This window comes from Anguilla rostrata, chromosome 7, assembly GCF_018555375.3.
Source record: "Anguilla rostrata isolate EN2019 chromosome 7, ASM1855537v3, whole genome shotgun sequence".
NCBI classification, from domain to species: Eukaryota; Metazoa; Chordata; class Actinopteri; order Anguilliformes; family Anguillidae; genus Anguilla; species Anguilla rostrata.
In genome coordinates, this window is record NC_057939.1 from 43,121,870 (window position 1) to 43,148,952 (window position 27,083).

At 47.7% G+C, this 27,083-nt stretch overlaps 2 protein-coding genes across 6 annotated transcripts in view; one reads left to right on the forward strand and one right to left on the reverse strand.

Moving 5' to 3' along the window:
* The window catches only part of mical3b (microtubule associated monooxygenase, calponin and LIM domain containing 3b), a 35,681-nt gene extending 13,718 nt beyond the window's left edge, over positions 1–21,963 (forward strand). Inside the window, exons 13-33 of one of the 3 annotated variants that reach the window (XM_064344478.1) lie at positions 77–273; positions 357–469; positions 962–1,033; positions 1,275–1,451; positions 1,858–2,044; positions 4,359–4,453; positions 4,797–4,893; positions 7,748–7,943; positions 8,471–8,649; positions 10,401–10,466; positions 10,589–10,669; positions 11,111–11,193; positions 11,575–12,910; positions 13,202–13,293; positions 14,926–14,976; positions 16,380–16,625; positions 16,841–16,934; positions 18,428–18,478; positions 20,604–20,703; positions 20,806–20,879; positions 20,998–21,963. In XM_064344478.1, the coding sequence (XP_064200548.1) occupies positions 77–273; positions 357–469; positions 962–1,033; positions 1,275–1,451; positions 1,858–2,044; positions 4,359–4,453; positions 4,797–4,893; positions 7,748–7,943; positions 8,471–8,649; positions 10,401–10,466; positions 10,589–10,669; positions 11,111–11,193; positions 11,575–12,910; positions 13,202–13,293; positions 14,926–14,976; positions 16,380–16,625; positions 16,841–16,934; positions 18,428–18,478; positions 20,604–20,703; positions 20,806–20,879; positions 20,998–21,182 (3,772 nt within the window). In that variant the 3' untranslated portion in view covers positions 21,183–21,963. Of the gene's footprint in view, positions 1–76; positions 274–356; positions 470–961; positions 1,034–1,274; positions 1,452–1,857; positions 2,045–4,358; positions 4,454–4,796; positions 4,894–7,747; positions 7,944–8,470; positions 8,650–8,917; positions 9,236–10,400; positions 10,467–10,588; positions 10,670–11,110; positions 11,194–11,574; positions 12,911–13,201; positions 13,294–14,925; positions 14,977–16,379; positions 16,626–16,840; positions 16,935–18,427; positions 18,479–20,603; positions 20,704–20,805; positions 20,880–20,997 lie in introns of those variants that run through there. The other 2 variants (XM_064344479.1, XM_064344480.1) reach the window with 2 other exon arrangements.
* A 668-nt stretch (positions 21,964–22,631) lies between these two features.
* Positions 22,632–27,083, reverse strand: part of LOC135259766 (tetraspanin-9) — a 48,058-nt gene continuing 43,606 nt past the window's right edge. For all 3 annotated transcript variants that reach the window (XM_064344484.1, XM_064344483.1, XM_064344482.1), the window contains 3 exons: positions 26,939–27,070; positions 26,562–26,645; positions 22,632–26,097 (listed from right to left, as the gene is read on the reverse strand). In XM_064344484.1, coding sequence (XP_064200554.1) covers positions 26,026–26,097; positions 26,562–26,645; positions 26,939–27,070 — 288 coding nt within the window. In that variant the 3' untranslated portion in view covers positions 22,632–26,025. The remainder of the gene's footprint in view (positions 26,098–26,561; positions 26,646–26,938; positions 27,071–27,083) is intronic.

Below are 27,083 nucleotides of genomic sequence, written 5' to 3' on the forward strand. Positions count from 1 at the left end.
AGTGTTGGTCTGATGTGTCTGTGCTGACTTGCTGATTGTTAGTGCTGATTTGCTAGTATTTGGCTGTTCCTTGCAGAGACTTTGATTCCCTCAACGAGAAAGATGTGGAGAAGAACAACCAGTTGGCTTTCGACGTGTCCGAGCGAGAGTTTGGCATTTCGCCCATCCTGACAGGGAAGGAGATGTCCTCTGTTGCTGCGCCTGACAAGCTGTCCATGGTCATGTACCTCACGCAGTTCTACGAAATGTTCAAGGATATGGCGCCCACTAGTGGTGAGTGCTGGGAGTGCCCTCAGCATTGGCCCTCTCTCCTGCTCCTGAGCATAGTCAGAGTGCCCTTCTCTGTCTCTCTCTAGATAATCAAAACCTGAATCCTGAGGAAAAGGCGGCCTTCATCGCCAGCACCAAGTCACCCATCTCCTTCCTGAGCAGGCTTGGGCAAACCCTCTCCCGCAAGCGCAACCCTAAGGCAAGCTCACCACCCCTGTGCAGCCTCTATTGGCCTCTAATTAGCACAACATGCTAACAGACTATCCAGAAAACAGGTTAAATTAGCACAACGTCCTAACGAATTATCCAGCGAACAGGTTCTGTTAGCATAGCATGCTTACAGTGTAGCCGGTAAATATGCTCTATTACCACAGCAGGCTAACAGTGGATTCAGCAAACAGGCTTTATTAGCTCAGCCGGCTAACAGAGTACCCAGCAAATGGGCTATATTTGCACAGCAGGCCAATAGAGTATCCAGTACGCTCTATTGGCACAACAGGCTAACAGGGTATCCAGAGTAAACAAGCTATGTTTACATTGTAGTGCTGTCATAGCTTTGTTTTAAAAGGAACTATAAAACCTTTCCAGCGAAAATGGCAATAAAATATTGTATCATAGTTATGCCCTCAATATTTTGAGTTCAGCTGAATTGAATTACAGGAAACTATATGTGTTCCTTTTCCTCCTGCAGGACCAGAAAGAGAAGGATGTTGATGGTGTGAGGAAGAGGAGGAAGACAAACCAGTCAGGCCAGTCGCAGGAAGTGAGAGAGCATGATCAAACTCAAATCAATCACCCAGTCAGAGCCCTGAGTATCAAACACACACACAGAACAGTGATCAATCACTCAGTCAGAGCCCTGAATATCAAACATACATCCATAACACTGATCAATCACTCTGGCATTTTCAGGCTGTTGAGTTTGACTCCCTCTGGTGCTCAGCGATGTAATGAGATGAGCTCCACCTTTCCTTCTCCACCTTTTCCACCTTCCCTTCTCCTAGGAGGAAGTTCCACGCCGCGGCCGCGAGGACCAGCCGCCGCCGCCGGTCTCCGCCCTAACCGAGCGGAGGGTGGAGGTGTCGGCCGATGCCAATCACAAGGTCAAATCTATGGCCAATCAGCTGCTGGCCAAGTTTGAGGAAAACGCCCCTGTCCCGCCCTCTGGACTCAAACGACAGGTACCCCAGAACACCGTGCTGGGGAGTACTCTTTGCCAAATGGTCCACCACCATAATTTCAGTTGGCATAAGGTGCATTTACTTGCACGTGTCCTTCTTCTGATGCCAAACATGCCGGCAGTGTATGGCCAAAAAGTTTGGTTCTTATGTGACTATACAAATCTTTTGCAGTCACAGTTCCAATGATGTTTGGCAGAGAATAAGGGCTTTCTTTGTGCAAACATTCTAAAGAGCCTGTAGGTATAAAGGTGGTGTTTCATCACTGATTTTGTGTAGAGCCAGAGCCAGAACGCTCCTTTCTAAGAGAGGAGCGGTGTCTGAAGCGTGTTTTTTTTTTTGCGGAACGTCCCGTTCTGAGGGAGAAGCCGTTTTTTTTTGAGACGCGTCGTTTTTTCGAACCCCGCAGAACTCGGTGCGTAAGGAGTTCCCCCAGTGCGTCGGCGGGAGCGACGTGTGCTTCTTCTGCCAGCGGCGCGTGTACGTGATGGAGCGCCTGAGCGCCGAGGGGAGGTTCTTCCACCGCAGCTGCTTCAAGTGCGACCACTGCGGCACCACCCTGCGCCTGTCCTCCTACGCCTTCGACGTGCAGGATGGTGAGTGTGTGTGTGTGTGTGTGTGTGTGTGTGTGTGTGTGTGAGAGTGCGACTACTGCGGCACCACCCTCCGGCTCTCCTCCTACGCCTTCGACGTGCAGGATGGTGAGTGTGTGTGTGTGTGTGTGTGTGTGTGTGTGGTGAGAGTGTGACACTGCGGCACCACCCTCCGGCTCTCCTCCTACGCCTTCGACGTGCAGGACGGTGAGTGAGTGTGTGTGTGTGTGTGTGTGTGTGTGTGAGAGTGTGACTACTGCGGCACCACCCTCCGGCTCCTCCTACGCCTTCGACGTGGCGGACGGTGAGTGTGTGTGTGTGTGTGATGTGCGGCACCCTCGCTTTCTCGCTTGCGTGTGCGAGTGAGTGTGTGTGTGTGTGAGTGTGACTACTGCGGCACCACCCTCCGGCTCTCCTCCTACGCCTTCGACGTGCAGGACGGTGAGTGTGTGTGTGTGTGTGTGTGTGTGTGAGAGTGCGACCACTGCGGCACCACCCTCCGGCTCTCCTCCTACGCCTTCGACGTGCAGGACGGTGAGTGTGTGTGTGTGTGTGTGTGTGTGTGTGTGTGAGAGTGCGACCACTGCGGCACCACCCTCCGGCTGTCCTCCTACGCCTTCGACGTGTGCGACGGTGAGTGTGTGAGTGTGTGTGTGTGTGTGTGTGTGTGTGAGAGTGCGACCACTGCGGCACCACCCTCCGGCTCTCCTCCTACGCCTTCGACGTGCAGGACGGTGAGTGTGTGTGTGTGTGTGTGTGTGTGTGTGTGTGTGTGTGTGAGAGTGTGACTACTGCGGCACCACCCTCCGGCTCTCCTCCTACGCCTTCGACGTGCAGGACGGTGAGTGTGTGTGTGTGTGTGTGTGTGTGTGTGAGAGTGTGACTACTGCGGCACCACCCTCCGGCTCTCCTCCTACGCCTTCGACGTGCAGGACGGTGAGTGTGTGTGTGTGTGTGTGTGTGTGAGAGTGTGACTACTGCGGCACCACCCTCCGGCTCTCCTCCTACGCCTTCGACGTGCAGGACGGTGAGTGTGTGTGTGTGTGTGTGTGTGTGTGTGTGAGAGTGCGACTACTGCGGCACCACCCTCCGGCTCTCCTCCTACGCCTTCGCGGCAGGCGGTGAGTGTGTGTGTGAGTGTGTGTGTGTGTAGAGAGTGTGACTACTGCGGCACCACCTCGGCTTCCTCTACGCTCGACGGTGGACGTGAGTGTGTGTGTGTGTGTGTGTGTGTGTGAGAGTGGACACTGCGCACCACCCTCCGGCTCTCCTCCTACGCCTTCGACGTGCAGGACGGTGAGTGTGTGTGTGTGTGTGTGTGTGTGTGAGAGTGTGACTACTGCGGCACCACCCTCCGGCTCTCCTCCTACGCCTTCGACGTGTGCGACGGTGAGTGTGTGTGTGTGTGTGTGTGTGTGTGTGAGAGTGTGACTACTGCGGCACCACCCTCCGGCTCTCCTCCTACGCCTTCGACGTGCAGGACGGTGAGTGTGTGTGTGTGTGTGTGTGTGTGTGTGTGTGTGTGTGTGTGTGTGTGTGTGTGAGAGTGTGACCACTGCGGCACCACCCTCCGGCTCTCCTCCTACGCCTTCGACGTGTGCGACGGTGAGTGTGTGTGTGTGTGTGTGTGTGTGTGAGAGTGTGACTACTGCGGCACCACCCTCCGGCTCTCCTCCTACGCCTTCGACGTGCAGGACGGTGAGTCAGTAGAGCCAATCAGCATTCAGCCATCGCTATATGTGTATGACATCAGAGTGACGTATGCCCAGTAATTTATAAACCCATAATGTATATCTGTGAGTAAGAATACCAACATAAATGACAATTACAATAAGTAACCAGCATAAATTACTGCTTTTTAGTTACTGTTCCATTGGTGTCTCGCTCCCCATTTGATGTTTGTAACTTGTTTGTCAACTGTATTGTTGTGTACCTTTGTGTTTTCTGTCAGGACCCCTTGCAAAAGAGATTTCTATGTCTTCCTGGTTAAATAAAAAATAAAAATGAATAAAGTAAGAAATTAATTGTAAATCAGTGACCCTCCCTGTAAGGAAAAATGGCCGCCAGCCTGGAATCTGGCACAGGATAGAGGGATGTTGTGCGACTTATGCTTCTTCCAAATCAGCTCTGTGCTCTGAACTGCTGTAAAAGCAACTGGAGTGACTGGGAGTGTCCTAATAGTTCACCTGAGCTGATTGTAACAGTAACTGGCTTCTGATTGGTCCATTCCTCACAATGGAGACGTGTTCTGGCTTGGGTCCTGGTTGAGGGACTGGAGATATTGTAGGTGAGCAGGACAGTCCTTTTGTTTTCTCAGGGAAGTTTTACTGCAAGCCTCACTACTGCTACCGACAGTCTGGCCACACCCAGCGGAAGAGACCCGCCCCCACTGTGGCTCCTCCCACCGCTAAGGTACCAACCCAGTCAGCACTCACTCCTGCTTCAGCTCTCATTCTGACTCAGTTAGAACATGAGAGGAGTGATTGCTAATGGTCACCAAATGCTCTGCATGTATGTAGTCTAAGATTAAAGCAATTTCTTACTGGTTTTGTCTTTGGATATGGTCCCTGTTCTCACATTTGAACACTGCTATTTTATTCAAAGTGGATTTATTTTTATGTGAGAGTTATGTGTAGGTAAGGTTCTCATAGAGATGTTTTATCTGTGACAGTTATGTGTACGCAAGGTCCTCCTAGATATGTTTTACCTGTGACAGTTGTGTGCAGGTAAGGTCCTTATTTGTCCCCCCCCCCAGGAGAACCAGGCCCCCATTCCCAGCCCTGTGGATGTTCCAGTACAGGCAGTGGTGGGTGTGCCTCCAGCAGAGCGTTGGCCCTCAGGTACCCCCACAGGTACCATCGTGCACTCCCTGCACCGTGCATTATCCTGGACCTGCCAGCAGGTGGTGCTGCACCCTTTCGACTCTCCCTTCCTGTGTACATACTGCCTGTACCTCTTCTCCTGTTTCACTCTGAACATGCTCCTCAGCTTCCTGTAACTGGCCAGCACTAACCCTGTCTGTGATGCGTGTGTGCGTGTTTGCTTGCTGGTGTGTATGTGCGTGTGCGTGCGTGTACGTGTTTGTGTTAGTGTGAGTAACACCCTCTGAGCTGCTGTTGTCCTGTAATGTGACTCTTGTTAGTCTGTTCCTTTTGAGTTTCTCTCTCCTGTGGATGCAACCTTCTGGAGTCTTTGACAGCCAATCAGAGGCCCTGAAGGAGCCTTTCCCATTCTCATTGGACTATGTTTTAAAAATAGCCTTGCCAATGGCTGAAGATCGTTGCATCCTCTTCTCTTGTATGCCCTGAATCTCCCTGAAACTGAACCTGTTGGAGTATGAGGAGCGGAGAGAAACGCTTTCTGCACATAACAATGACATGCGTGTTTAAACCTTAAATAATATGTTCAGTGTTCTATTAGCTCTTAGGAGTCCTGGTGTCATTGTGCTTCTACCTCACGGACTTACTGAATGTGAACTGTGAAAGCTCTGTTTGCTTGGCTGCACTTTTGTAGAAGGTCAGACTCTAACCTTAAACTGTAGTAGCTTGTGACTTTGTGAACTTACCCTCTTGAATCTGAACTGCTCGCTCCTAACAGCTGCTGCTTGTATCGGTGCTTGTTATTGGTCCTCTGTGAGCTTTACCTTTCCCCCCTCCAATCAGAGCAGCTCACTCGTAACAGCTGGTATATTTATATCAGTGTTATTGCATCCCTAGTGTCTGTCCTTCTTTCAGTCTCTTCCTCTATCGCTCTATCCCTATATCTCTCCGTCACTAATGCCTTAGATAGCACCACCTCTGCAGATTTCAGTAGTTGTCATCAGGTCTGTGCATGGGGTTAGTAGTAGGTGAGGTCATTGAAATAATTGATAGAACTTATTATTAATCACTAGATTTATGTGATAAATGGCCTCTTTAAAAATCTGATAAATCTGATAAACTGATCATTTACAGCATGTGATGCATGTATATTCTCACTTATAAAGCTCTTAGGCTCCAGCTATATGTCTGCGTAAGATAATAGATGCTATAGGTTGTCTTAATGCCAAGCTCAGCTTCGTAATGTGCTGTAATCAGCTGCATGTCCTCTTGTGCATCAGAAACAAGGTAGGCAGGCCTTACAAACCTGCACTGTCTGAAAGTACTGCTTCAGGAAGAGTATGCGGTTTTAAATGAGCTGAATTGGCCTCTTCCCTGGTTAGAGCCAGAGGTGATGATATTTTTTGTTCAATGTCCGCATCAGTAGGTGGCAATTTGGAGTAATGGGCAGAAAGTTTTTTTTTTCTTGTCCTGTTCATGCACCCGTACACAAACCCCCTGCATGTCTCCTGGGCACGTCCCTGTTCCCAGAGCACACCTGTATTCTTTTTGGGAGGGTAGAATTGGTCTTTAAGACTCCTTAGTGATGCCTGGACATTTCTCTTTTTGGGAAGTGAATACTATATTCTGATTTGTCTTTAATAAGAAGACTCTTTGTAAATTGGAACTGCACGTTGTTAAATAATGGGTTACTTCCTCTCTTCACGCTCGGTCTGTGTAGAGGCTATTTGAATGAATCTCTTCAAGAGTTGCTTCTTTGGATGGGACAAAGGCAAGGCATGAAAGTGTGTCTTAATGTGTACAATTTTAGTGTTATTTTAAATAAAATCATTTCTGTGCGATACTGGTGAAAATGCTTCAAATATTTCAATAAATTTTAAAGAGACATCGAACGGTGTGATTTTATCTTTGGAATACCTGGACACTGCATTCATAAATTCACCAGATTTGCGCACATTTGCACTACATTGTTTCTAATATTGTTGTTTTCTGAGGCTTGTAATTGTCCAGGAGTCATTTACAGTTGATGCTGTTTGCTGGAAACACTTTGAATGTCACCAAATTAATCAACTATGAATAAATGTGAAGTTTTTTTTTTTACAGTAAGTCTTGAGGTACTGTTTGTCAGTTAGGGAGCAGCCCCAAAGTATAATTGCAGCCATATACTGTAGTTGAATAATTACAGCCTTGTACTAGAATAATAGAATAGAATAATAGTCATAGAATAATTAAGGTCATATACAGTTGTAGAATAATTGCATTCATATACTGTTGTATAATAATGACATCCATATACTGCTGTATAATTACAGCTACATACCGTTTTATTATAATTACAGCCTTAATGTGGAAAGACCTGCAGAATGTTTTTTGTCACTGTACATAAAGTGACGTTGGAAACCGAAATCTTTATGATGTATAAAGTAAATTGAAGGAACTGTATGAATGAAATGTCCTGTTTATTCTTGCAGGCAATATTAGCAGTCTGTGCTGCTGTGGGCTGTACTCCAAGGAATATGTTGTCAGTGCTGTAGCGGTCAAGGCTATAGGAGAGTTTGAGTGGTCAGCACTTTGGTGATCAGGGATATAAAAGAGTTTGAGTGGTCAGTGCTGTAGGGGAGTTTTTAGTGGTGAGTGCTGCAGTGGTCAGTACTGTAGGAAATGAGAGCAGTCAGGGCTGTATGAGGTTTAAGTGGTCAGTGCTGCAGTGGTCAGTCCTGCGGGGAGTGAGTGCAGCTTGGGCTGTAGGAGTCTGAGTGGTCAGTGCTGCAATTGTCAGTGCTTTAAGTTAGTTGGAGCGTGAGGGCTGTAGCGGAGGGTTCAGGTTCTGCTGTCACCCCGCCTCAGTGTGTCTGTTCTCTTCCCCACCTCCTCGGCGCCGCCCTAGTGGTGGAGGAGAACGGGCTGCAGGAGCCCAGCCTGGCCAAGCGGCTGCGGGGCACGCCGGAGCGCATCGAGCTGGACAACTACCGCGTCTCCCTGGAGCAGCAGGAGGTGCTGGAGGAGGTGCCCGAGGAGACGCTGGCCGAGCACAACCTGAGCAGCGCACCGGACAAGCCAGCCAGCGTGGAGGGGGGCTCCAGGTGGGTCCGGCGTGTGCCAGGGGCGTGCTGTGAGGGCGTAGTAGATGCATGATTTAAGGGTATAGCAGGGGGTTTCTTTGGTGTGGCAAGGGTGTGGTCTAAAGATGTGACCGGGGCATGGTGTAAGGGTATGGCAGGGGATTTAAGGGTAAGAGTGTGGCAGGGGCATGGTGTAAGGGTGTAGTAGATGTATGATTTAAGGGTATAGCAGGGGGGTTTATTTGGTGTGGCAATGGTGTGGTCTAAAGATGTGACCGGGGCATGGTGTAAGGTGTAGGGGTTAAGTAAGATGTGCAGGCATGGTGTAAGGGTGTAGTAGATGTATGGTTTAAGGGTATAGCAGGTGGTTTCTTTGGTGTGGCAGGGGTGTGGTCTAAAGATGTGACCAGGGTGTGGTATAAGGGTATGGCAGGGGGTTTAAGGGTGTGGCTAGGGTTTGGCTTAAGGGTAGGGCATGAGTGTGGCTTAAGGGCGTGGTGTAAGGGTGTGGCAGGGGTGTGGTTTAATGTACCGCTGGTTTTCCACAGCAGCTCAGAGTCTGAAGAGGAGGGGGAGGGGTGCGCTCCTTCTGACCTTGGGGGCGTGGCCTGGAAGGAGGCAGTGGCACTGCACACCAAACTAAGGGGCGAGGTTGTAACTGGTGAGGGTGAGACCAACTGCCTGGAGGAGGATGATGATGAGGAAGATGATGAGGCATCCAGTGATGGTAAGCACAGATTTTGTATCCATGCCAGTGAGTCTGTAGCTTCTACAGCATATAAGGCCTACAACCCTGGGTCACTCACTCACTCACACAATCTCAGTTCACCCCCAGTACACACATGAGATTTTCACGGTTTGTCTGTTTTCCCTCTAATTCCACTCTGCTCTGCCTATACTCTACTCCTCCTGTTCCTGCTGCTCACTATTCCTCTGTTCTCCGATGTCTCTGTCGTGTGGGTTATTATTGGGGCCGTGTCTCCCCCTGCTGGTAGAGGGGGAGTACTGCCCCTGGGAGAGAGAGTGTCAGTCAGGCCTATGCCTCCAGGAGCTGTCAGATGAAGAAGGAGCAGACTCAGGTACAGGTGCCCTGTTCTCTCAGGTAGTTATGTTTCTACTGCTTCCTGCTGTGTTTCTTTTTCACTTAACAGCTAGTGAGGAAACCTGGCATGACTGAGCATGTGAACATCTTCTGTTCTTTAAGACCTTGGTTTTGTTGCTCTGAAATTCCTAACATATGGTATTTGTGCTGCCGTATTGCAGCATGTGAAGTCCCGCACGGCCTGCTGGGAAATCGGCTCACAGTAAGAAAGCAGATATTTTATCTGTAAACAGGAGCAAAAACACATTTAGGAATTGTAAATACATCATTTTAAAGAACATTTTAGAATCTGTATAAAACAATGGAGAATTATGTCATTTGTATTGCAGAATATTTATCTTTTACTGGTATTGTTTTTATGATCTGAGCTCTAATAACAGTAAGCTTGTGTCAGTAGTGAGCTCCTAACTTGTTCCAGCATTAAAGCATGGCTGCATGCTCTCCCCTTCAGTGAAAACCTGGCCTATTTGCTCTGAGTCTCACATTTGAATTCTACTTTGCCTCCTTACCTCTTGCTCTCTCTCTCCCTCTTTTTCCCTCTTTTTCCCTGTGTCTCTCTCTGACACACACACACGCACACACCTCAGCCAAGACACTGTACATTCAGGAAACCTTCCGGGCGACAGGTCCCCTTCCCGTTCAGGTGGCCCCGTGGCCCTTCCTGTCCTCAGGTAACCCACCTGGGGGGCGTGACCGTGTGACGTGACTCCACCCTGCTCGCTTACCAGCCCCTCCCATAACATTTCATCATCTTGCTTCGGTTGTTGCATTGTGTTGTTAGTAGTCTCACCTCCCAGGTGTGTGTGTGTGTGTGTGTGTGTGCTCAGTATTGCAAAGTTTTTGTTTTTCACTGAGTTTGCACTGATGTTGATGTACCGTAATGGCGGGCGTGGTTCGGCATGGGGGAAGCCCTTGCGTCACATCTGCGTTTCCTGTTTCCGTAAAGTCGCAAGGCGTTGAAAGCCGTGACATTTCGACCGTTGGATTCACTTCTGTTCTGGCCAGTCCTGTGAAGAGGACATAGCAGGACTGCGCATGCTTAGTTCTTTAACTCTGATTGGTTATCAGTCGGCTGAATGCAAGCCACATCCATTTGCAACTGTTAAAATTGATACAGTGTGTGCATGCATCTTAAACCTGTCATTACCACTCGTCTGCTGTCTGTAATCTTTCAGATTGTTTTGCTGTATGTATGTCGATCACTGTGAGTTAGGCATTGCCATCTACCAAGTGTGGTAGTTTATGTAATGCCGTAGGCCCGAACTGCTGTGTGTATTGTACATTATTTATCAGAATGGCTTGGTCTGGCTGATGAGTGCAATGCATGAGTGCAAGTGCCATTTACTGACTCCACCCTCTCTCCTCTCTGACCCCAGAGCTCTGTGAGGAAGAGGAAGATAATGAGGAAGTAGGCAACCAACGTGGTGCTGAACTCCATAAAGGTGTGTGTGTGTGTGTGTGAGCATGGGGCCCATCCACACACTGGAATAGTGCCTTAACAGGATGAGCCACCCAGCAGCCCTGTAATATGTGATTAATATGTATGAAATATGTTTCCACGCAGAGAATGTTGCCTCTGGCACAGAAGCTCAAAGCTCTAACACCAGTAAGCTGCCACCTGCAACTGGGGGGAAGGGAAGGCCAGGTATGAGCCCTGCCCTTGTACACCCTACAGGCCACAAACAGTACTGCAGCAGAGCCAGTGACTATTTTACACCCTACAGGCCACAAACAGTACTACAGCAGAGCCAGTGACTATTTTACACCCTACAGGCCACAAACAGTACTACAGCAGAGCCAGTGACTATTGTACACCCTACAGGCCACAAACAGTACTACAGCAGAGCCAGTGACTATTTTACACCCTACAGGCCACAAACAGTACTACAGCAGAGTCCGTGGCTATTTTACACCCTACAGGCTACACACAGTACTACAGCAGAGCCAGTGACTATTTTACACCCTTCAGACCACGCACAGCAATACAGAAGAGCCCGTGAGTGTTTCACACTCGACAGGCCACATGCCAGTGATAACTGCAGACTGGTTTCAGTGCCTGTAACAAATGGGTCATTCTTCTTTTCAGTACACTCCACCGTCAGCCCCCGGCAGTCGGTTGAGGAGAACGTGAAGCCGCCTGTCAGCGATGTCCTGAAACCAGGAGCACAGGTCTGTACAGCAGGGCGGGTTTTGTTTGATTTTCTCCCTGTGATGCTACATGTTCCATACCGCGAAAACTGCTTGATTTTTCCACGTCAGTTGGTGCTTATAAACTGTACGGAGTTTATATCCCATTGAGAAACTTGGCATGTGATTTACAATAAAACAGCTTCACGGTCCAAGTTTCTGATTGATTTCTGATCCGTTTTAACCCTTTAAGGTGTAAGATCACAAATATCGGATTAGAATGTTCCCTGAACATTCTAATGCTGATGTAATAATCACTAACTGGTAATTGAAAGCAATGAAGTTCTAGAACACTGATTTAGAGGTCCTTTAACGGACAGAGAAGCATCAGAAGCTTGAGTAATTGTGGATTTTTGTTTTCAGACCTCCTTGACGTCTCCATATCCCTTCCTGCTGAAATCTCCTGTGGCGCCATTTTTCCCCGAGCCTTTTGTGCCGGACGAAGTGAAACCACAGAGAACCTCTCAAAAGCCGGACGCCGGCAGCACCTGTACCCCCGCACCCCTGGAGTCTCCTTCCCCCATCTGGACCCAGCCGTCGCCCGCCGGCACCTCCACGCCCCGGCCCGAGCTTGCCGAACCTACCACGCCCGCCACGAGCGCCAAGGCGGACACGCCCAGTGCGGACACGCCAGTCGACTGGACAAGCAATGCGGAGACCAGGAACAGTCTGGTACCTGGAGGAAGAGGGGAGACCGGCCCCACCCAGCCCCAGAGCAGGGGGGCCAAACGAGGGGACCCGGGCAGCAGCTCGACCATTTGCCGAAACGGCACCCCCAGAAAAGAAGGCCGCGCCCCTGATCCCGGCCTGCTGACCCCGCCCTCCACCCCGCCCCCGGCCCCGCCAGACGAGGAGCCCGCCACCCTCCTCTCAGGGAAGCGGGAGGTCCCCCGAGAGGAGGAGCCCGAGGCCACGCCCGAACCCGCGGAACCCCAGCCGGAGGCGCGCAGGTCCTTCCTCGAAAGCGTGGACGAGATCCCCTTCGCCGACGATGAGGAGGAGGAAGACGGGGAAGAGGAGGAGGAGGAGGATTCCCACAAAAAGCTTACGCTGCGCGCCAATGACCAAGCGTTCTTTAGCCCGCCCTCCCTCCACACCTCGGATAGCCGCGAGACCCGGGGCGTGTCCGGGGGCGTGGCCTCTGGCGTGACCGGGGAGGCGGCCAAGGGCGTGGCGGAGGAGCGCATCCGCGCGTGGGGGCAGTCGGTGAAGAGCCAGGCCCTGCGCGACGCCGTGGAGCAACAGCTTCGCAAGATGAAGGAAGCCGACGCCCCCAAGCGCGAACCCGCCACGGTGGCCTGGAGCCTCTCCTCCGAGGATTCTGGGAAAGGCAAAGCCGCGCCGGTGGCCGGCTCGCCGGCGAGGGAGACGCGGAAACAGGCGGGGGCGTCGCCAGAGAGGGCGGTCCCCGCCCCGGGGGGTGGGCGGAGCCTGGGTGGGTCGGCGGACTCCTCGGGCAGCTCGGCGGGGGGCAAGAACGAAAAACGCTCCGCCCTCTTTCCCCCGCACAAAAGCAAGGAGAAGAAGGGGAAGGCGGAGCCGGGGGAAACCCCGCCCAAAAACAGCTCTGTCTGGAAGGCCGTCTTCTCAGGTTACCGAAAAGACAGGAAGAAGGATGACCAATCGGACTGCGGCTTAGCCTCCGTTAATGAGACCACCGACCTGGCCAATGACAGCTCGCTGCTCGGCCAGTCCTCAGGTGAGCGTCGATGTCACACGTCCCATGTATGCAGTGAGTGCGGCAGGTGTGTGTGAGTGTGTCTGACTGTAGCGCTGCAGGTGCTTGTGTGTGTGTTACGGACTCTAACACTGCAAATGTGCATGTGTCTGTGTGTGTATGTGTGTGTGTGAGTGTGTGTGACTCTAACGCTGCAGGTGTGTGTGAGTGTGTCTGACACTAAGCTGTAGGTGTTTGTGTGTTACGGACTCAAATGCTGCTCTGTGTGTCCGTGTCTAAGTGTGCAACCATGTGTGTGTTTCTCTGGTGTAGACCTGGTCTTGCAGAAGAACGTGTGTGTGTCGGAAGACTCTGATCCTTCCTGCGACGATGTGCTGGAAAGCTCCTCCCCGTCAAACGCCGATGTGAGTAAAACACACGCACGCCCACACGCGTACACACTCATGATTACATTACATTATAGACATTTAGCAGACGCTATTATCCAGAGTGACTTACACAGCTTTTGCATTTTTGCATAGTATTTACTTATACATACAACTGGGTGTTTACGGAAGCACTTCATTAAATACCACACACACTCACACACACACACATGTGTACACACAGATCACTCCACACACACACACACATGCGTACACACAGATCCCTCCACCCAATCTATGCTGTGTCCATCTATTATAGATCGAAAGTTTATTTCTTTACGCCCAGTTTTACATTTTTTAAAGACTTTTCCAACTAATGATTATCTGTCCCTCACTTAAAAACTCCTTTCATGTTTCATGCATATCCTCCATCATGTTCTTAAGCCCAGTTCTCACCTATTGTGAACTGTCCTATTTAAAATTGTATCTCTTGCAAAGGTTTTGATAAAAGCTGTTTCTAATGTATTAATGATTTTTCATTTACTTCTGTCTCTGACCGTCTGTCAGACATTCGAAAGGAGACACCATTTAAACTACATCTCCCGACTAACAAGCACATAAAGCTCTACTAATATACATAACAAATTGTAGTCTGTTACTGAAAGCACTATGAGTTGACTGTAAAATTAGGCAATAATATGCATATAATGGTACAGTGGTACAGGTGTGTCACACAGGTATATCCGGCTGCTTCTGAGCAGTCTTGGTGTGGTGATTCAGCAGTAGTAAGCCATTTGCCTCAAGGCTTCTGAAGGTGAACACCAGTTAATGCGTTTATGTTTGACGTGTTCACGTGTACTGTTATCACAGCAAACAGTACCACGTAGGAACTGACCTCAGTCCACGTCTTCCCAAACTATCACTGCACACTGCCCCTTTTCAGTGACGTTCAGCTGTGTGTGAGTACTGGCTCAACATAGCACATCACGTAAAACATACCAAGCACAGCTTTTTGACTGGAGATCCCCTTTCACAGAAGCACTGCAGTCAGAAAGACCAGAAGGATATGTTTAAGATGCATGCGGTTTCCCTGTGAGCTTTATGCATATAGTCCACAGGTTTGGCTTAAATTCCCATAGGAAAGTAATGCAGTCTTACTTTCATTGAGTGCACTGCAATGCTCTTACTGTGTGGCCATGTCTGCAATTCATGTTTTCATCACTAAAGGCTTAAGATAGCAACTGTTAATTATTTATTGATATAAATTATTGAATTATATAATTAATATGAACCCATCTAATGGGGTCATGACGATAATTGATACTGTAGCCCCTGTTGGAGCAGTTTAAGCATTTCTATAATTAAATGTATAAATTTGTACACTCACTCTTTATGTTTCTGATTGGGTGTGACTGTAAATTTGTACACTGACCCTGTCTGTTTCTGATTGGGTGTAGCTGTAAATTTGTTCACTCACCCTGTATGTTTCTGATTGGGTGTGACTGTAAATTTGTAAACTCACCCTGTATGTTCCTGAGTATATGTAAATTTGTGTCCTGTTGCATTATGCTATTGACCTCTGTGAGAGACTCCTTAGATTTTCTTGTGTGGCAAAATGTTGCATCGCCTCGTTTAATCTAACTGTCTCTGTTTTGTTTTTGTCTTCCCAAGTCTGTGTACGTTCCTCACGCGTTGGCGTTCAGGAGAGTGTACGGCGTGAAGGTAGTGTGTGCAGAAGCTCCGCCAGGCACCTAACCTTTTCTGTCCCTCTCTTTGCATGGCCTGCCTCAAATGCATGCCATGGCACCACAGCGCCCCCTGCTGCTGCTCTCTGTCACTGCCCCCGTCATGCCACACTGCAGCCACAAGCACACACACGCTCATAGCTGTTTCTGCTGTAACAGCTGTTACTGAATCTGCTTCGCAAACATTTCAGCTTCACCTGAAAGTAAGGGGAGGGCAACAACCCTGCACCTTGGTGCACTGCACTTATGGGGACCTGCAGTGCACTTGTGGGGACCTGCATTACCACACAGTATAACCAGCTCAGCTGCTGTGCTATATTCACACTTTCCTCACACACACCTTATTTTTTCATTTATTGTGTGTAAGTACTCATGTTCTAGAAATAGAGGAACATACAGGATATGTGAGAATTGTGTAATTGTTCTGCAATGGACTGTGTGCTTTTTAGGATAAATCATTTTCTCTGTACATTTTCATCCCAGTCCCATTTATGGACTTAGAGCTGACAACCATGGTGTGATTTGTTCAGCTGTCTGCAGACGCATTTTCTTTGAGTTCTATTATTTTGTCCCAGTGTCATATTTTGTTTCCAGTTCATTGGAAATTTGCGTTTTGTTTTGTGATCTTTAATTGTAATTGTGATGTGAATGAGCGTGCTCAATGGTGTTGACATTACCTTATTAGCCTATGTGTGATAGAGCACGCTCAGTGGGCCTGTTATATTAGAATAGCCTGTCAGTGTGATACACTATGTATAGTGGTGCTGTTACAGTACCACTATACCACTATTAGCGTAGCAGTCGCTGGTGCTGTTGTATTAGCATAGTTCTCAGTGGTGCTCTTGTGTTAGCGTAGCGCTCAGTGGTGCTGTTGTATTAGCATAGTGCTCAGTGGTGCTCTTGTATTAGGGTGGCACTCACTGGTGCTGTTGTATTAGCACAGTGCTCAGTGGTGCTGTTGTATTAGCATAGCTCTCAGTGGTGCTGTTATATTAGCATAGTGCGCAGTGGTGCTCTTGCATTAGCGTAGCGCTCACTGGTGCTGTTGTATTAGCATAGCGCTCAGTGGTGCTGTTGTATTAGCATAGCTCTCACTGGTGCTGTTGTATTAGCATAGCGCTCAGTGGTGCTGTTGTATTAGCATAGCACTCAGTGGTGCTGGTGTATTAGCATAGCGCTCAGTGGTGCTGTTGTATTAGCGTAGCGCTCACTGGTGCTGTTGTATTAGCATAGCGCTCAGTGGTGCTGTTGTATTAGCATAGCTCTCAGTGGTGCTGTTCTATTACCGTAGCTCTCGGTCAGATGTGATGTCCTGGGCTCAGAGCTGTTTTGCTGATTAGCCTCTCACTGGAGGCCGGTCTCTCATTTTCTCCCTCCCAGAGAAAGGCCGTGAGAAAAAAAAAGCGGGGTGCGTTGCCGGCGAGTTCGCGGGAGTCTTCGTGCCCCACGGAGGTGGTCGGAGTGCTGGTGGCTGTCAAAGAACCCTCTAGTCTAAGTTACTCTGAAACGATATTTCAGAAAGCGTACACCGAGGATGAGCTGAACGCCAAACTGACGCGGAGAGTGCAGAAGGCCGCCCGGCAACAGGCCAAACGGGAGGAGCTCAAGAGACTGCACAGAGCCCAGGTGAGTAGCCGATGAGAGAAAACCTAGGCCAAATCAACTGTCCTGTTGATCCAAAATGGCACCTAGTCCTTACAATATGTATATATATATATATATATATATGTGTATGTATGTGTATTGTATACTGTTGAACTTAAATAAACTGGTCTGTGGTAATAGCCTGTATGGAAAATGCATCACCATGGGTAACAGGTAACACTCTGGTCTCTCCTTAGATAATCCAGAGGCAGCTGGAGCAGGTGGAGGAGAAGCAGAAACATCTGGAGGAGAAGGGTGTGGCCGTAGAGAAGGCACTGCGTGGGGAAGCAGGTACCCTCTCTCTCTGTCTGTACCCTATTTGGGGTTGTGTACCCTGTGTTTGAGGTTACTGTACCCTGTGTTTGGGGTTAGTGTGTACTGTGTTTGGGGATGGTGTACCCTGTCTTTGGGATAAGTGTACTATGCCCCACAGTGGAGAGGCAGTATGATGATTTTGGTGCTGGTACTTGTTAGTGTCGCTTCCATTTATTAATCTCCAGAGAATCCCTCCGGCCTCTCTCCATTTCCGTGTCCCAGCTCAAGTGCTGTCCTACTGCCCGGAAACCTGGACTGAACAGGGCTGCCTCCTGTTTCCGTTCATAGTTTAATCTTGAGAGTTCCTGCTGAGTCAGCACACGGACCCCATCCCTCTCTCTCTCTCTCTCTGTCTGTCTCTCATTTTCATTCTCTCTCTCACTCTCCCTCTCTATCTCCCTCTCTCTTCAACAGGGCTTTCTCCCTCCCCTTCTCTCATCTCGCTCTCCTCCTCTCTCCCCCTCTTACACGCACTTTTTTCCCTGTCTTTGCTTTCTCTCTCACATCAGGAATAGGAAAGCATATCTATGACTGTAACCATGACAGCCCTGTTGAAGAATGAGCGACTTATTGTCAGTATAATTACGCTGGGTGCGCGCAAGCTTCAGAGACTCAGCGGTGTGTCCGCTGTGGGAGAGAGCAGACTCCGGAAGAGAAGTTCAGCCCTTATTTATGCCCTATTCTATTGAGTATAATGGGGGAGAGAAAGCACTTCAGTTTGTCCAGCGGCTCTGCAGATCAACAGATTAATTTTATAGCATTTATTCACAATTATTAGTCATAAATGTCCGTTTGTGTTCTTCTTTCCTTGATCACAGTCTGTGGTTGCATTGCCCCATGGGAACAAGTTCTAACTATAAATAAGGTTAAACGTAATTTTAAAATAGTAGAAATCTGATCATTTGTGTCTGTTCAACTTCTGGAAGTGTAACGTCACTGTTAAACTTTGAAGCTACTTGGGGTGAATTTTCTTTAGACTACGAGTCCCTTGATGCCCTTGGGCCAGGGAGGAGGCTGCTCTTGTATGTGTGCACACTGTGCTAGCATAACACATAAAGGATGTGTGCGTAGCTGTCACACAAAGTGCACATATCACAGCAGGGTGCTAGCACACAGGGCCCTAAAGTCTGCAGTTTCCAGTACAGTCGTGTACAATTGCAGAATTATATGTTCCTTTCCAAACACACGTTCTGACTTTTGCCACGGGCTAAGCACTATGGGGCCAGTGCGGGATTCATAAACTGCCTATTTCATGGGCTGCTGTGGGAATTTGATCTTAAACACAAACTGTATTGCTGCTGTAGCTTTAGCAGCGTACAGCTATGGCCTCTCACTCAGCAAGCGTGCACGTGCCTGTATAAAGGAACATCATCTTCTTCTTCCCCCTGCATGGCCGCGTTTCTATCCAGGCTGTTCTTTCCAGTGTGCTGCTCTATGCGGTGACTCAGTCTCGTATGTCCTCATTGTAGACTATTGGGGAGACTCTAAATACAGTGAAATCTTCGACTTGCATCTGGGCGGTATGTACCTCGGGCCTGTTGCTCCCAGCTACCGAGTGGCTAAACCCCACCTCCACCACGCATGGCTTGTGCCACTGCCGTTCCTCGGGACTGGTTACCCAAAAATAAAAGTTACAAAGACAACGTGGTTTGAAACTGCTAGTGGCACGTATGCACAGCAAAGGGTGGGCTTGATTAAAAACTGTTTGTGTTCTTGATGGCATGCAGTATAGCTGATCCCATGCTGTGGTGCTAATAGAATGCAGTAGAATTGATCACGTACAGTAGAGCTGATTGCTTGCTCAAGAGCTGGTCTCGTTCAGTGAAGCTGATCACATGCTGCATAGCTGATTGCGTGCAGTAGAGCTGATTGCATGCAGTAGATCCAGGTCTCAGAGAACTGTAGCTGATGTGGTATTTGACCTCTGAACTTTAACCCCTGTGTTGAAGCATGGCGCTCTCTGTCTCTGGGGCATACCCCCTTCCTCACAGGTCAGTGGTGACCCCGAGTGGGTGTGATGTGATGAGTGTGGCCATTGAATTGATGCAAAGCTGTGTCGTAGACGCTTGGCTCGGATGGAAGATTGCATGGACCAGGACCTTGTAGAATTCGGCTCCTCGAAGCCCCCACAGTCTAAACGTCACACGGATGTTAATGATATTGAATATCACAGTCATTTTATAACCGTCCAAATCTCTGCAGTATTGCACCACTGACTTTAAATTCCCTCCAAAAGATTTTCTGTTGGGATTTGATTTTGTGGTTGCTGGATTGTCCACAGTGTAGGGGGGCAGGGCTTTGTGCAGTGCTTTCTGGGTAAGTGGAGATGCGGAGGCCGTCTTGTCGGAGCGTGTAACCGATGTGCGCGTGTGAAGGTGAGCTTCCTCAGGGCAGCCCTCCCATGGCTGAGGAATCTTCAGTGTGGTTGGACGCATGCGATTGGTCAGCAGTGAGGTGACATCGCCAGGGTGGGGGTCCTCTGGACACACCCACTCTCAAAGGCATGGCAGGGTAGCTAGGCATGTTAGCGCCTGAGCACGCTGGATCCTGGGCGCTGTGTGATGTAGGATTGCAGCCGGCCCTGTAGCTCTGTCTGGCTCCTTCCCCCAGATTGCTCAGTTGCTTCTTAGCAACTGATTTGGTGTGTGACCATTTCTGATTATCCCCAAAACTGCTCTGTTTCATCCCACATGCCTATAATGCCACTCTCCTGAGAGTTATTTCAAGTCTTTTGGTCGTATTTTATTTCTGCTTTACATATAGAACACTCAGTTCCTGCCTGTATATTACAGGTATATTACAGTCCCTCCTACCTAATTTCCTTGGTTTGTCACACAGGTGCTTAAGATGTGAATTGAGACTTCAAAGCTTTGGCTATTAGATTGAAAAGCTGCTTTAAACTGTTATTTTCTGAATTATTATTTTCAGGGGTTTCTGTGTACTGGCAGTCTTTAGTCATTATTACAGTAACCCTAACAGTGCTTTAACTTAATATAGCTCTTTCCATAGTCTCACACTATACTATACTTTAGTCCTGCCTATGCAGTATTGGAATCACACACACCCACACACACACACTACATGGGGTTCTGTCTCACACACACACACACAAACACATACAGTCTGTACTTGGAGATTTCTCACATGCACGCACACACACACACCTGCATACAAACTCTACACATGCACACACACACACACATGCGTGCTCACACACACACACACACACGTATGCGCACATGCACCATGCACACACACTATACATGGGGATCGCACGCTCAAATATGTGTGGGAGACTCCAGTCCACACTGGGGGGAAATCAAAGGACTTTGCATGTTGTTGGGCTGCATGTGTTTGCTGCCTTGTTTCAGCTGTCAGGATCCATCCAAATCAAATCCGGCCAAAACATGTAGCCCAGAGACTGCAGATGCAAATGAGCCTTTCTGGCAAACTCTGGAACATTTACAGAAATTGTATTAATGTGCATTTTGTTCCTGTCAAATAAACTAATGAAGATTAAAATCTCTGTGTGGTTTTCTGCATGCCGTCCAGTTTCTGAGTGTCAACCGGATTGCCAAGGCCCATGTAGTCCCTCTGTCCTCTCTCTTTCTTTCTCTCCCTCATGTTCCCTTGTTCTTTTCCAAGGCATGGGAAAGGAGGATGACCCGCGGCTGATGCAGGAGTGGTTCACTCTGGTTCAGGAGAAGAACTCGCTGGTGCGCTACGAGTCTGAGCTGATGATATTGTGAGTGTGATGTCCTTTCCCCTCTTAAATCCGCTTCCAACTTTCATGCTAGGAGCATAGTAATAATAATAACTGTTCTGCCCCGTTTCTGTCCCGTTTCAGTGCACGAGAGCTGGAGCTGGAGGATCGGCAGAGTCGTTTACAGCAGGAACTGAGGGAGCGCATGGCTGTGGATGGTGATTATTATACTAATAATAATAATTATTATTATTAGTAGTAGTAGTAGTAGTATCTCTCTCCACTCACATTGCATGACCACGGCCTCTATCTCCACCCTCCCTTTGCGGGCCCCAGACCATCTGAAGACGGAGGCGGAGCTGGTGGAGGAGAAGCGGATCCTGAGCGAGATGCTGGAGGTGGTGGAGCAGCGCGACGCGCTGGTGGCCCTGCTGGAGGAGCAGCGGCTCAGGGAGAAGGCCGAGGACGAGGACCTGGAGGCCGTCATGCTGTCCAAGGGCCACTGCCTCACCTGGGCCTGAGGCCTGCACCGCCCAGCCCCGCCCCTCCAGACCAGGCCACGCCCCCACTCCCGCCCCCCCTTTCCCCCTCAGGGGCACCGCCCCCTTTCTCACCCCGTGCTGCCTTTTTTTCTCCAAACTGAGAGTTTACATGCTGCCTACGCTCTGAGCAAGAGCACCAGAAAAACCGCTTCCCTCAGGAAGTCTTCAGGAAGTTGTGTTGGCTTTTTTAGTCTTACTATTACAGTTTTTATATTGTTTTTATCTTCATAGCTTGGTGGAACGGGATGATGGTTAAAGTCCTGCTGATATTGGGTAAATGTGCGCCGGGCCTGTTTTATATAAAAGTTAAGGAAACGGCAGCAAGTCCATTTCAAATGAGTGACTTGTTAGCCAATGAGGAGGAGGTACACATGTCTTTGAGGCACAGAGCCCTTTTTTTTTAAAACGTTTTTTTAAAACGTTTTACACAAAGGCTGTGACCATTGAGTGTCTTGAATGAAGAGAAACTCACAGTGGGAATGTTTTTGGACTAAATGCCCTTCTCCCAAATCTTACATATCTTCATCACAATGGCTGTTTAGCTGCTCTCATTCAAGATTGTGTGTATGGTAGTCTTAAGAGTGGAAGTGCATTGCTGACTAGGAGCTGTGTGACCATTATTTATTGATGTGTGAAAAGAAAGTGTGTATGCAAACAAAACTGTAATATTGCAGATTGTTCTTCGAGGTGCTTAATGTACCCAGATTGCACAAAGATGTTGGATGAATGAGCAATAAAGCAGTGCAGTTGTTATTTTTAACCAGGATGCTCTGTGTCCTTGCAAATTAAGGTTCTCCCCACAGGCCACACAGGACTACAGGAGAGCCAGGGACCGTTTTACGTCCTACTGGGCACAGATGCAAAACAGTCTTTATTCTGGTTGACTAACTGGCTCAATGAATTGCTTGATGGTTGGGTGTGAGGGAGTGAAACCATGCAATGATCGGGAGACCGCAAAGTAGATAGCCAGTTAAATTCCCATCTTCCGCCCCAGGACCCACTGACCCAGAGGGCCCACTAGGAAGGGTAGAGTTTCACTGTATTTTTACTTATACATCTCTTATTTTACTCGTAATATAATTCTGAAATATTATGTGTACTTGATAAAAGGAATTACCCCATGGTGGATAATTATGATTAGCAGGGTGGAAACTATTGTCTTTTAAATGCAGGTTGTTCCTTACATGCTCCTTCATAAGGTCCCTGATTAGTGGGACAGGGGAGAGGCTCACCTAGTGCCTAGTATTCTAGTGCCTAGTATGCAAAAATATGAAACAATTGCACTCAAACTAAATATAGGCTAATAGCACTTCTGGGTGGTGCTGGTGTTTCAAACAAGGAAAATGAAAACCAGCACTCGCTTCCAAAATTCTTCTTAATTCTGGAATATTGTTAATGTCACAAATATGAGGTCTCCATGAAGACAGATTCAGGGAATTCCATTCACTTTATTCAAATGTTACTCATACAAAATCAGCTTTACAAAGGCTATAGTAGGTATGTTTGCATAGAAAGAAAAGTGATGTTAAATTAATGAAATGGCCCCACATTACAAATCACATATTTCATTAAAACAGTACAAAATTCATACAACCCTACATAATTAAATACAGAATTAGACAGCTTTAAATACATAATTTCTGCCTCCTTGGAAGTTTGGTTTCTTCAGTAAATAGGAGTAAATGGAGAGGGAAGGCTGCACAAGGCTTCCTTCCTCAGATCTTAAATCGCTAATTAACCCTTTGAAGATCAATTGTTTTGGAATGTCTTCTTTTCAGAATTCTAAGTCAGTGTTCTAGAACTCCACTGCTTTCCATTACTAGTGGTAATTGTTACATCAGCATTAGAATGTTGAGTTAACATTCTATTCACCTTTTATCTCATGCCTTAAAGGGTTAAATACTGCATGCTGCTAATGACTCATAACACAGGATATCAGAAACACAGCACAAGCACTTACTAACTGGGTAATGAGGAGCTCAGTAACCAGGGAAGTCCCAGGAAAAATCATCAATACACTTAGAAAGCACAAGAGGCTGAAGGCTAAGACCCATTCTACACAGAAGAATAAAACACATGCTGCTCATAATATTTAACAATGGTAGTAAACTGAAATCCAGACTGCAAATTCACTGAAGGCTCTTCTCTTGCCTGCCACGCCCATGCCCCAGGTGAAATACGATAATCAAGACAGACAATACTGTTACTCCTTTTTTTAATAAAAAATTTAAGAGATAATTTTTAAACAGTCGACTCATTCCAATTGATTATTAATAATGGCAACATGTTTTCACTGATTTTTTTTTTTTAATCAATTACAAAATAGCTGTTTTATGACAACAAAAAGGACGAAAGAGAAATGGTTGTTAGCCATGGGTTTCTCTCATTAGAGAGAAACCAGCTGTGAGGAGATACATATGCAAACAGTAAAGGACACATGAATGACTGGAAATGCTTTCCACTCCAGGAAACCCCAAAAAACTACAACTGAATTATCACACCTGTATTCATCACACTGAATTATCACACCAGTATTTATCACCCTGAATTATCACAATGATATGAATTATTGCACTGGTATTTATCACTTAATTATCACACTGGCCTTTATAACAGAATTATCACACCAATATTTACATACAATGACACAGGTATGGTTTTTAAACTGACTTGTGGAGCACTGACTTCCTATGAGCCACATTTGACACTAACAGTTTCATAATAATTTACAAACCAACCCAAACCAACCCCAACCTTAAACACATTAATTGTTCATTCATTTCTAACCCCAACCAAACCCATAACACATCAGTCAATCAATGAATCAATCAAGCAATCAGTAAATCATTTGTAACCCTAAACAAATCAGTCTTTGTCTCACTGAGCTGCTGGCCCTACAGTCCTTATGATAATTCAACGTGTGAAATGAAGGGACAGTGTGTAATATTCAGCTATATGTCATCCATTTGCTTTAACAATCCCTTTAATTTATGCCCCTGAATCCAAACACGATGGAGGAGGAGTATCTGAACCAGTGCCTTAGCATTGCAACAAATAGGCATCATATCAACCACAGGCGCCACAGATACAATAGCAAGGAGATTTTAAAAATATAGGAGTCTTTTGAGGCAAATCACTGAGAAGAGTGAGGGTGGCAGGAGACAGAGTGGGAGAGGAATGAGAGTGGGTGGAGACTAAGAGAGGGAGGAGCCTATGAGAGGGGGGGACTGACAGTAGGAGGAGACTAAGAGGGAGGGGACTGAGAGTAGGAGGGGACTGGAGATGGAAGGGGACTTAAGGAGTGGACTTAGTATGGAGCAGTCGGTGAGCATTCTGCTTTCCCTCTGCACTACATGCAGCACTCCACTCCTCCTCTAACATCCACAGAAGGGGGGTGGGGCCAGGGCAGGGCAGAGTGTGCTGAGGATACCAGCAGAGGTTCAGAACACAGGTATGGATATAGCCATATTACCATTAATGCAAGGAATGCGATTAGATATAATGCGCTAAACAGATATTTCAGAAAGACTAAAAACCCAAATGGGAATAACAAAAGAAAACTCCTCTGAGAAGAACCTCCATCTTCACTTGACAGGAGACCCCCTGGAGAAGTCTAAAGGTTCATGGAGACTTTTAGAAATTCCTGGAGAATTATGGAGATTCTTGGAAACTATTGGAGATTCCTGGAGAAGTCTGGTGACTCATGGCAACTGTTTGAGATGCCTGGATAAGTCTAGAGACTCATGGAGACTACTGGAGATGCCTGAAGAAGTCTGGAGACTCATGGAGACTACTGGAGATGCCTGAAGAAGTCTGGAGACTCATGGAGACTACTGGAGATGCCTGAAGAAGTCTGGAGACTCATGGAGACTACTGAAAATGCCTTGAGACTGAAGGAGGCTCCCCAGCAGCCGTTTTCTCAGATTTCTCCTTAACAGAAGCAAGAATCAGTTCTGCACCATCTGGTTAACCATGGAGCTGTACTTAACATAAGTGCCACAGAGGGGTTGTCTGCTGCACTTTATACACTAACAAGACAAATTCAATACCACCAGGGCTGAATATACATGTTTCTGAGGGAAAAGCTTTTACCAATCCACTGGAATCTCTGAAATTCACTTCTAAGCTTTCTTCGATGTGGCCAATGAGTGGCTCTCCTCATAAGCATGTATCAGATACAGATCAGATCTCCTCCTTACATTCAAATGCTCTCTCCAAGGCACACCGAGATGGTGGCTCCTCAGTATATCCAGGCTGTCTTTCCTTACTACATCCAAATGGTCTCTCTTCAGATGGTCTCTCCTGTTCTCTGTCCAGTCCCACTGGCATTTTTACCAGCAAAATTATATATGCAATAAAACACATCCATATTTTCCACAAAACACAAGTTAGAAAAAAAATGGATTTCATTTTTTAAAAACTTTAAAATAACAGTTATCCACTGATTAGAAAAGAAAGCTCTGGCATGCGAGGGTTAAGCTTTCCACTTTTTACAGGAAGAGGTGTATTTTGTCAACATTCAAAACCATTTAACTTGGGGAAGGGGGCTAAAGTCTTTTTTTTTAGTAAATAAGTGGGCCCACTGTTTAAACTGTTTAAAAGGATTAAACCACAGGAAGAAGGAGCAAATCTTGCTCTCTGTTTCTCTCCAGTTCAGTATCTCTTTGGCAATTTCAGTGTGATTACGAACTGTAGCCAGCTGGTGTGGGTGTGGCCCAGTGATGAGGGAAGACATGGGGCTGTCCTGGGCCTGTGGGGTCCCCTCCAGTGTCCCCCTGGGGGGGTCGCTGGGCCCGCCCTTTTGCTAGGGCTCCACCCCCTGCTAGGCATCGTACTTCTTCCCCATTCTGTGGATCTGCTGGAACAGGGTCATGGAAAAAGCCATGCCAAGAAGCTGGAAAAAGGAAGTGACATCAGTCAAGCTCTGATGAGAACATGCATCTCATACATTACAAGCACTTTGTTCAAGCATTTTAATATATGGCATTCACGTAGAGAGAGACCCCAAAACATATCATATTACTAATTTGACTTTCTGTTAAAACCTGTCATGTTTCTATTGATAAAATTTGATGCACAGGAGCACTGTGTCAGATTAATTGAACGGTACAGAAAAATGCCAGAATTGCGAAGTTTCCATTATTCAATTCCACAGGTAAGATTTAGCATCAGTAGACTGGGCTGATCCTGATGCAGCTACTGTCAGCATCAGGGCCAGGATACCACACCTTCATTAAGAGCGCCCCCTTTCTGCAGAGGCAGGTACAAGGCTTTCATAACACAGCTGTCCTATCCAGGACACAGGAAGAAGCAATATATAGGTATATATTGAAGTACAACCCAGCCCCTGGAGCTCACCTGTATCACCAGTATACACATGGCTATGGTGCCCAGAAGGTGCTTATTGTTGTCTAGCCATTCCTCTACCTTCTCATAGCAGCCCTGTAGGGAGGAAGAACAGCACTGCATTAGATCAGGACAGGATGAGGAGTGAGAGGGAGCGACGGAGGAAAGAGGAAGAGAAGGAGCAGAAATGGAGACGCAGACACACGGACACACACACGCACGCATGCGCACGCGCACACAAATACATACAGTGACAGAGACTGCCACAGAGTCCCACCCTCATCTAGAATACCCCCATGATCTAATGTAGATGAGCACACAGGGGAACAACTTTGAAACACACAGGGAAAGCCCCGCCCCATCCAGCCCCGCCCCACCCCACCACTCACCTGGGTCCAGAACATGCTGGTGGCGTTGCGGCCGCAGCCCTGGAGGTGCTCCTGGCAGCAGCGATCCGGCACCACCCTCTCCCTCAGAGCATCATGCCAGTCTGAGAATCCTGTGACTCCACAGCACTTCCACTGCAGAGAGCCA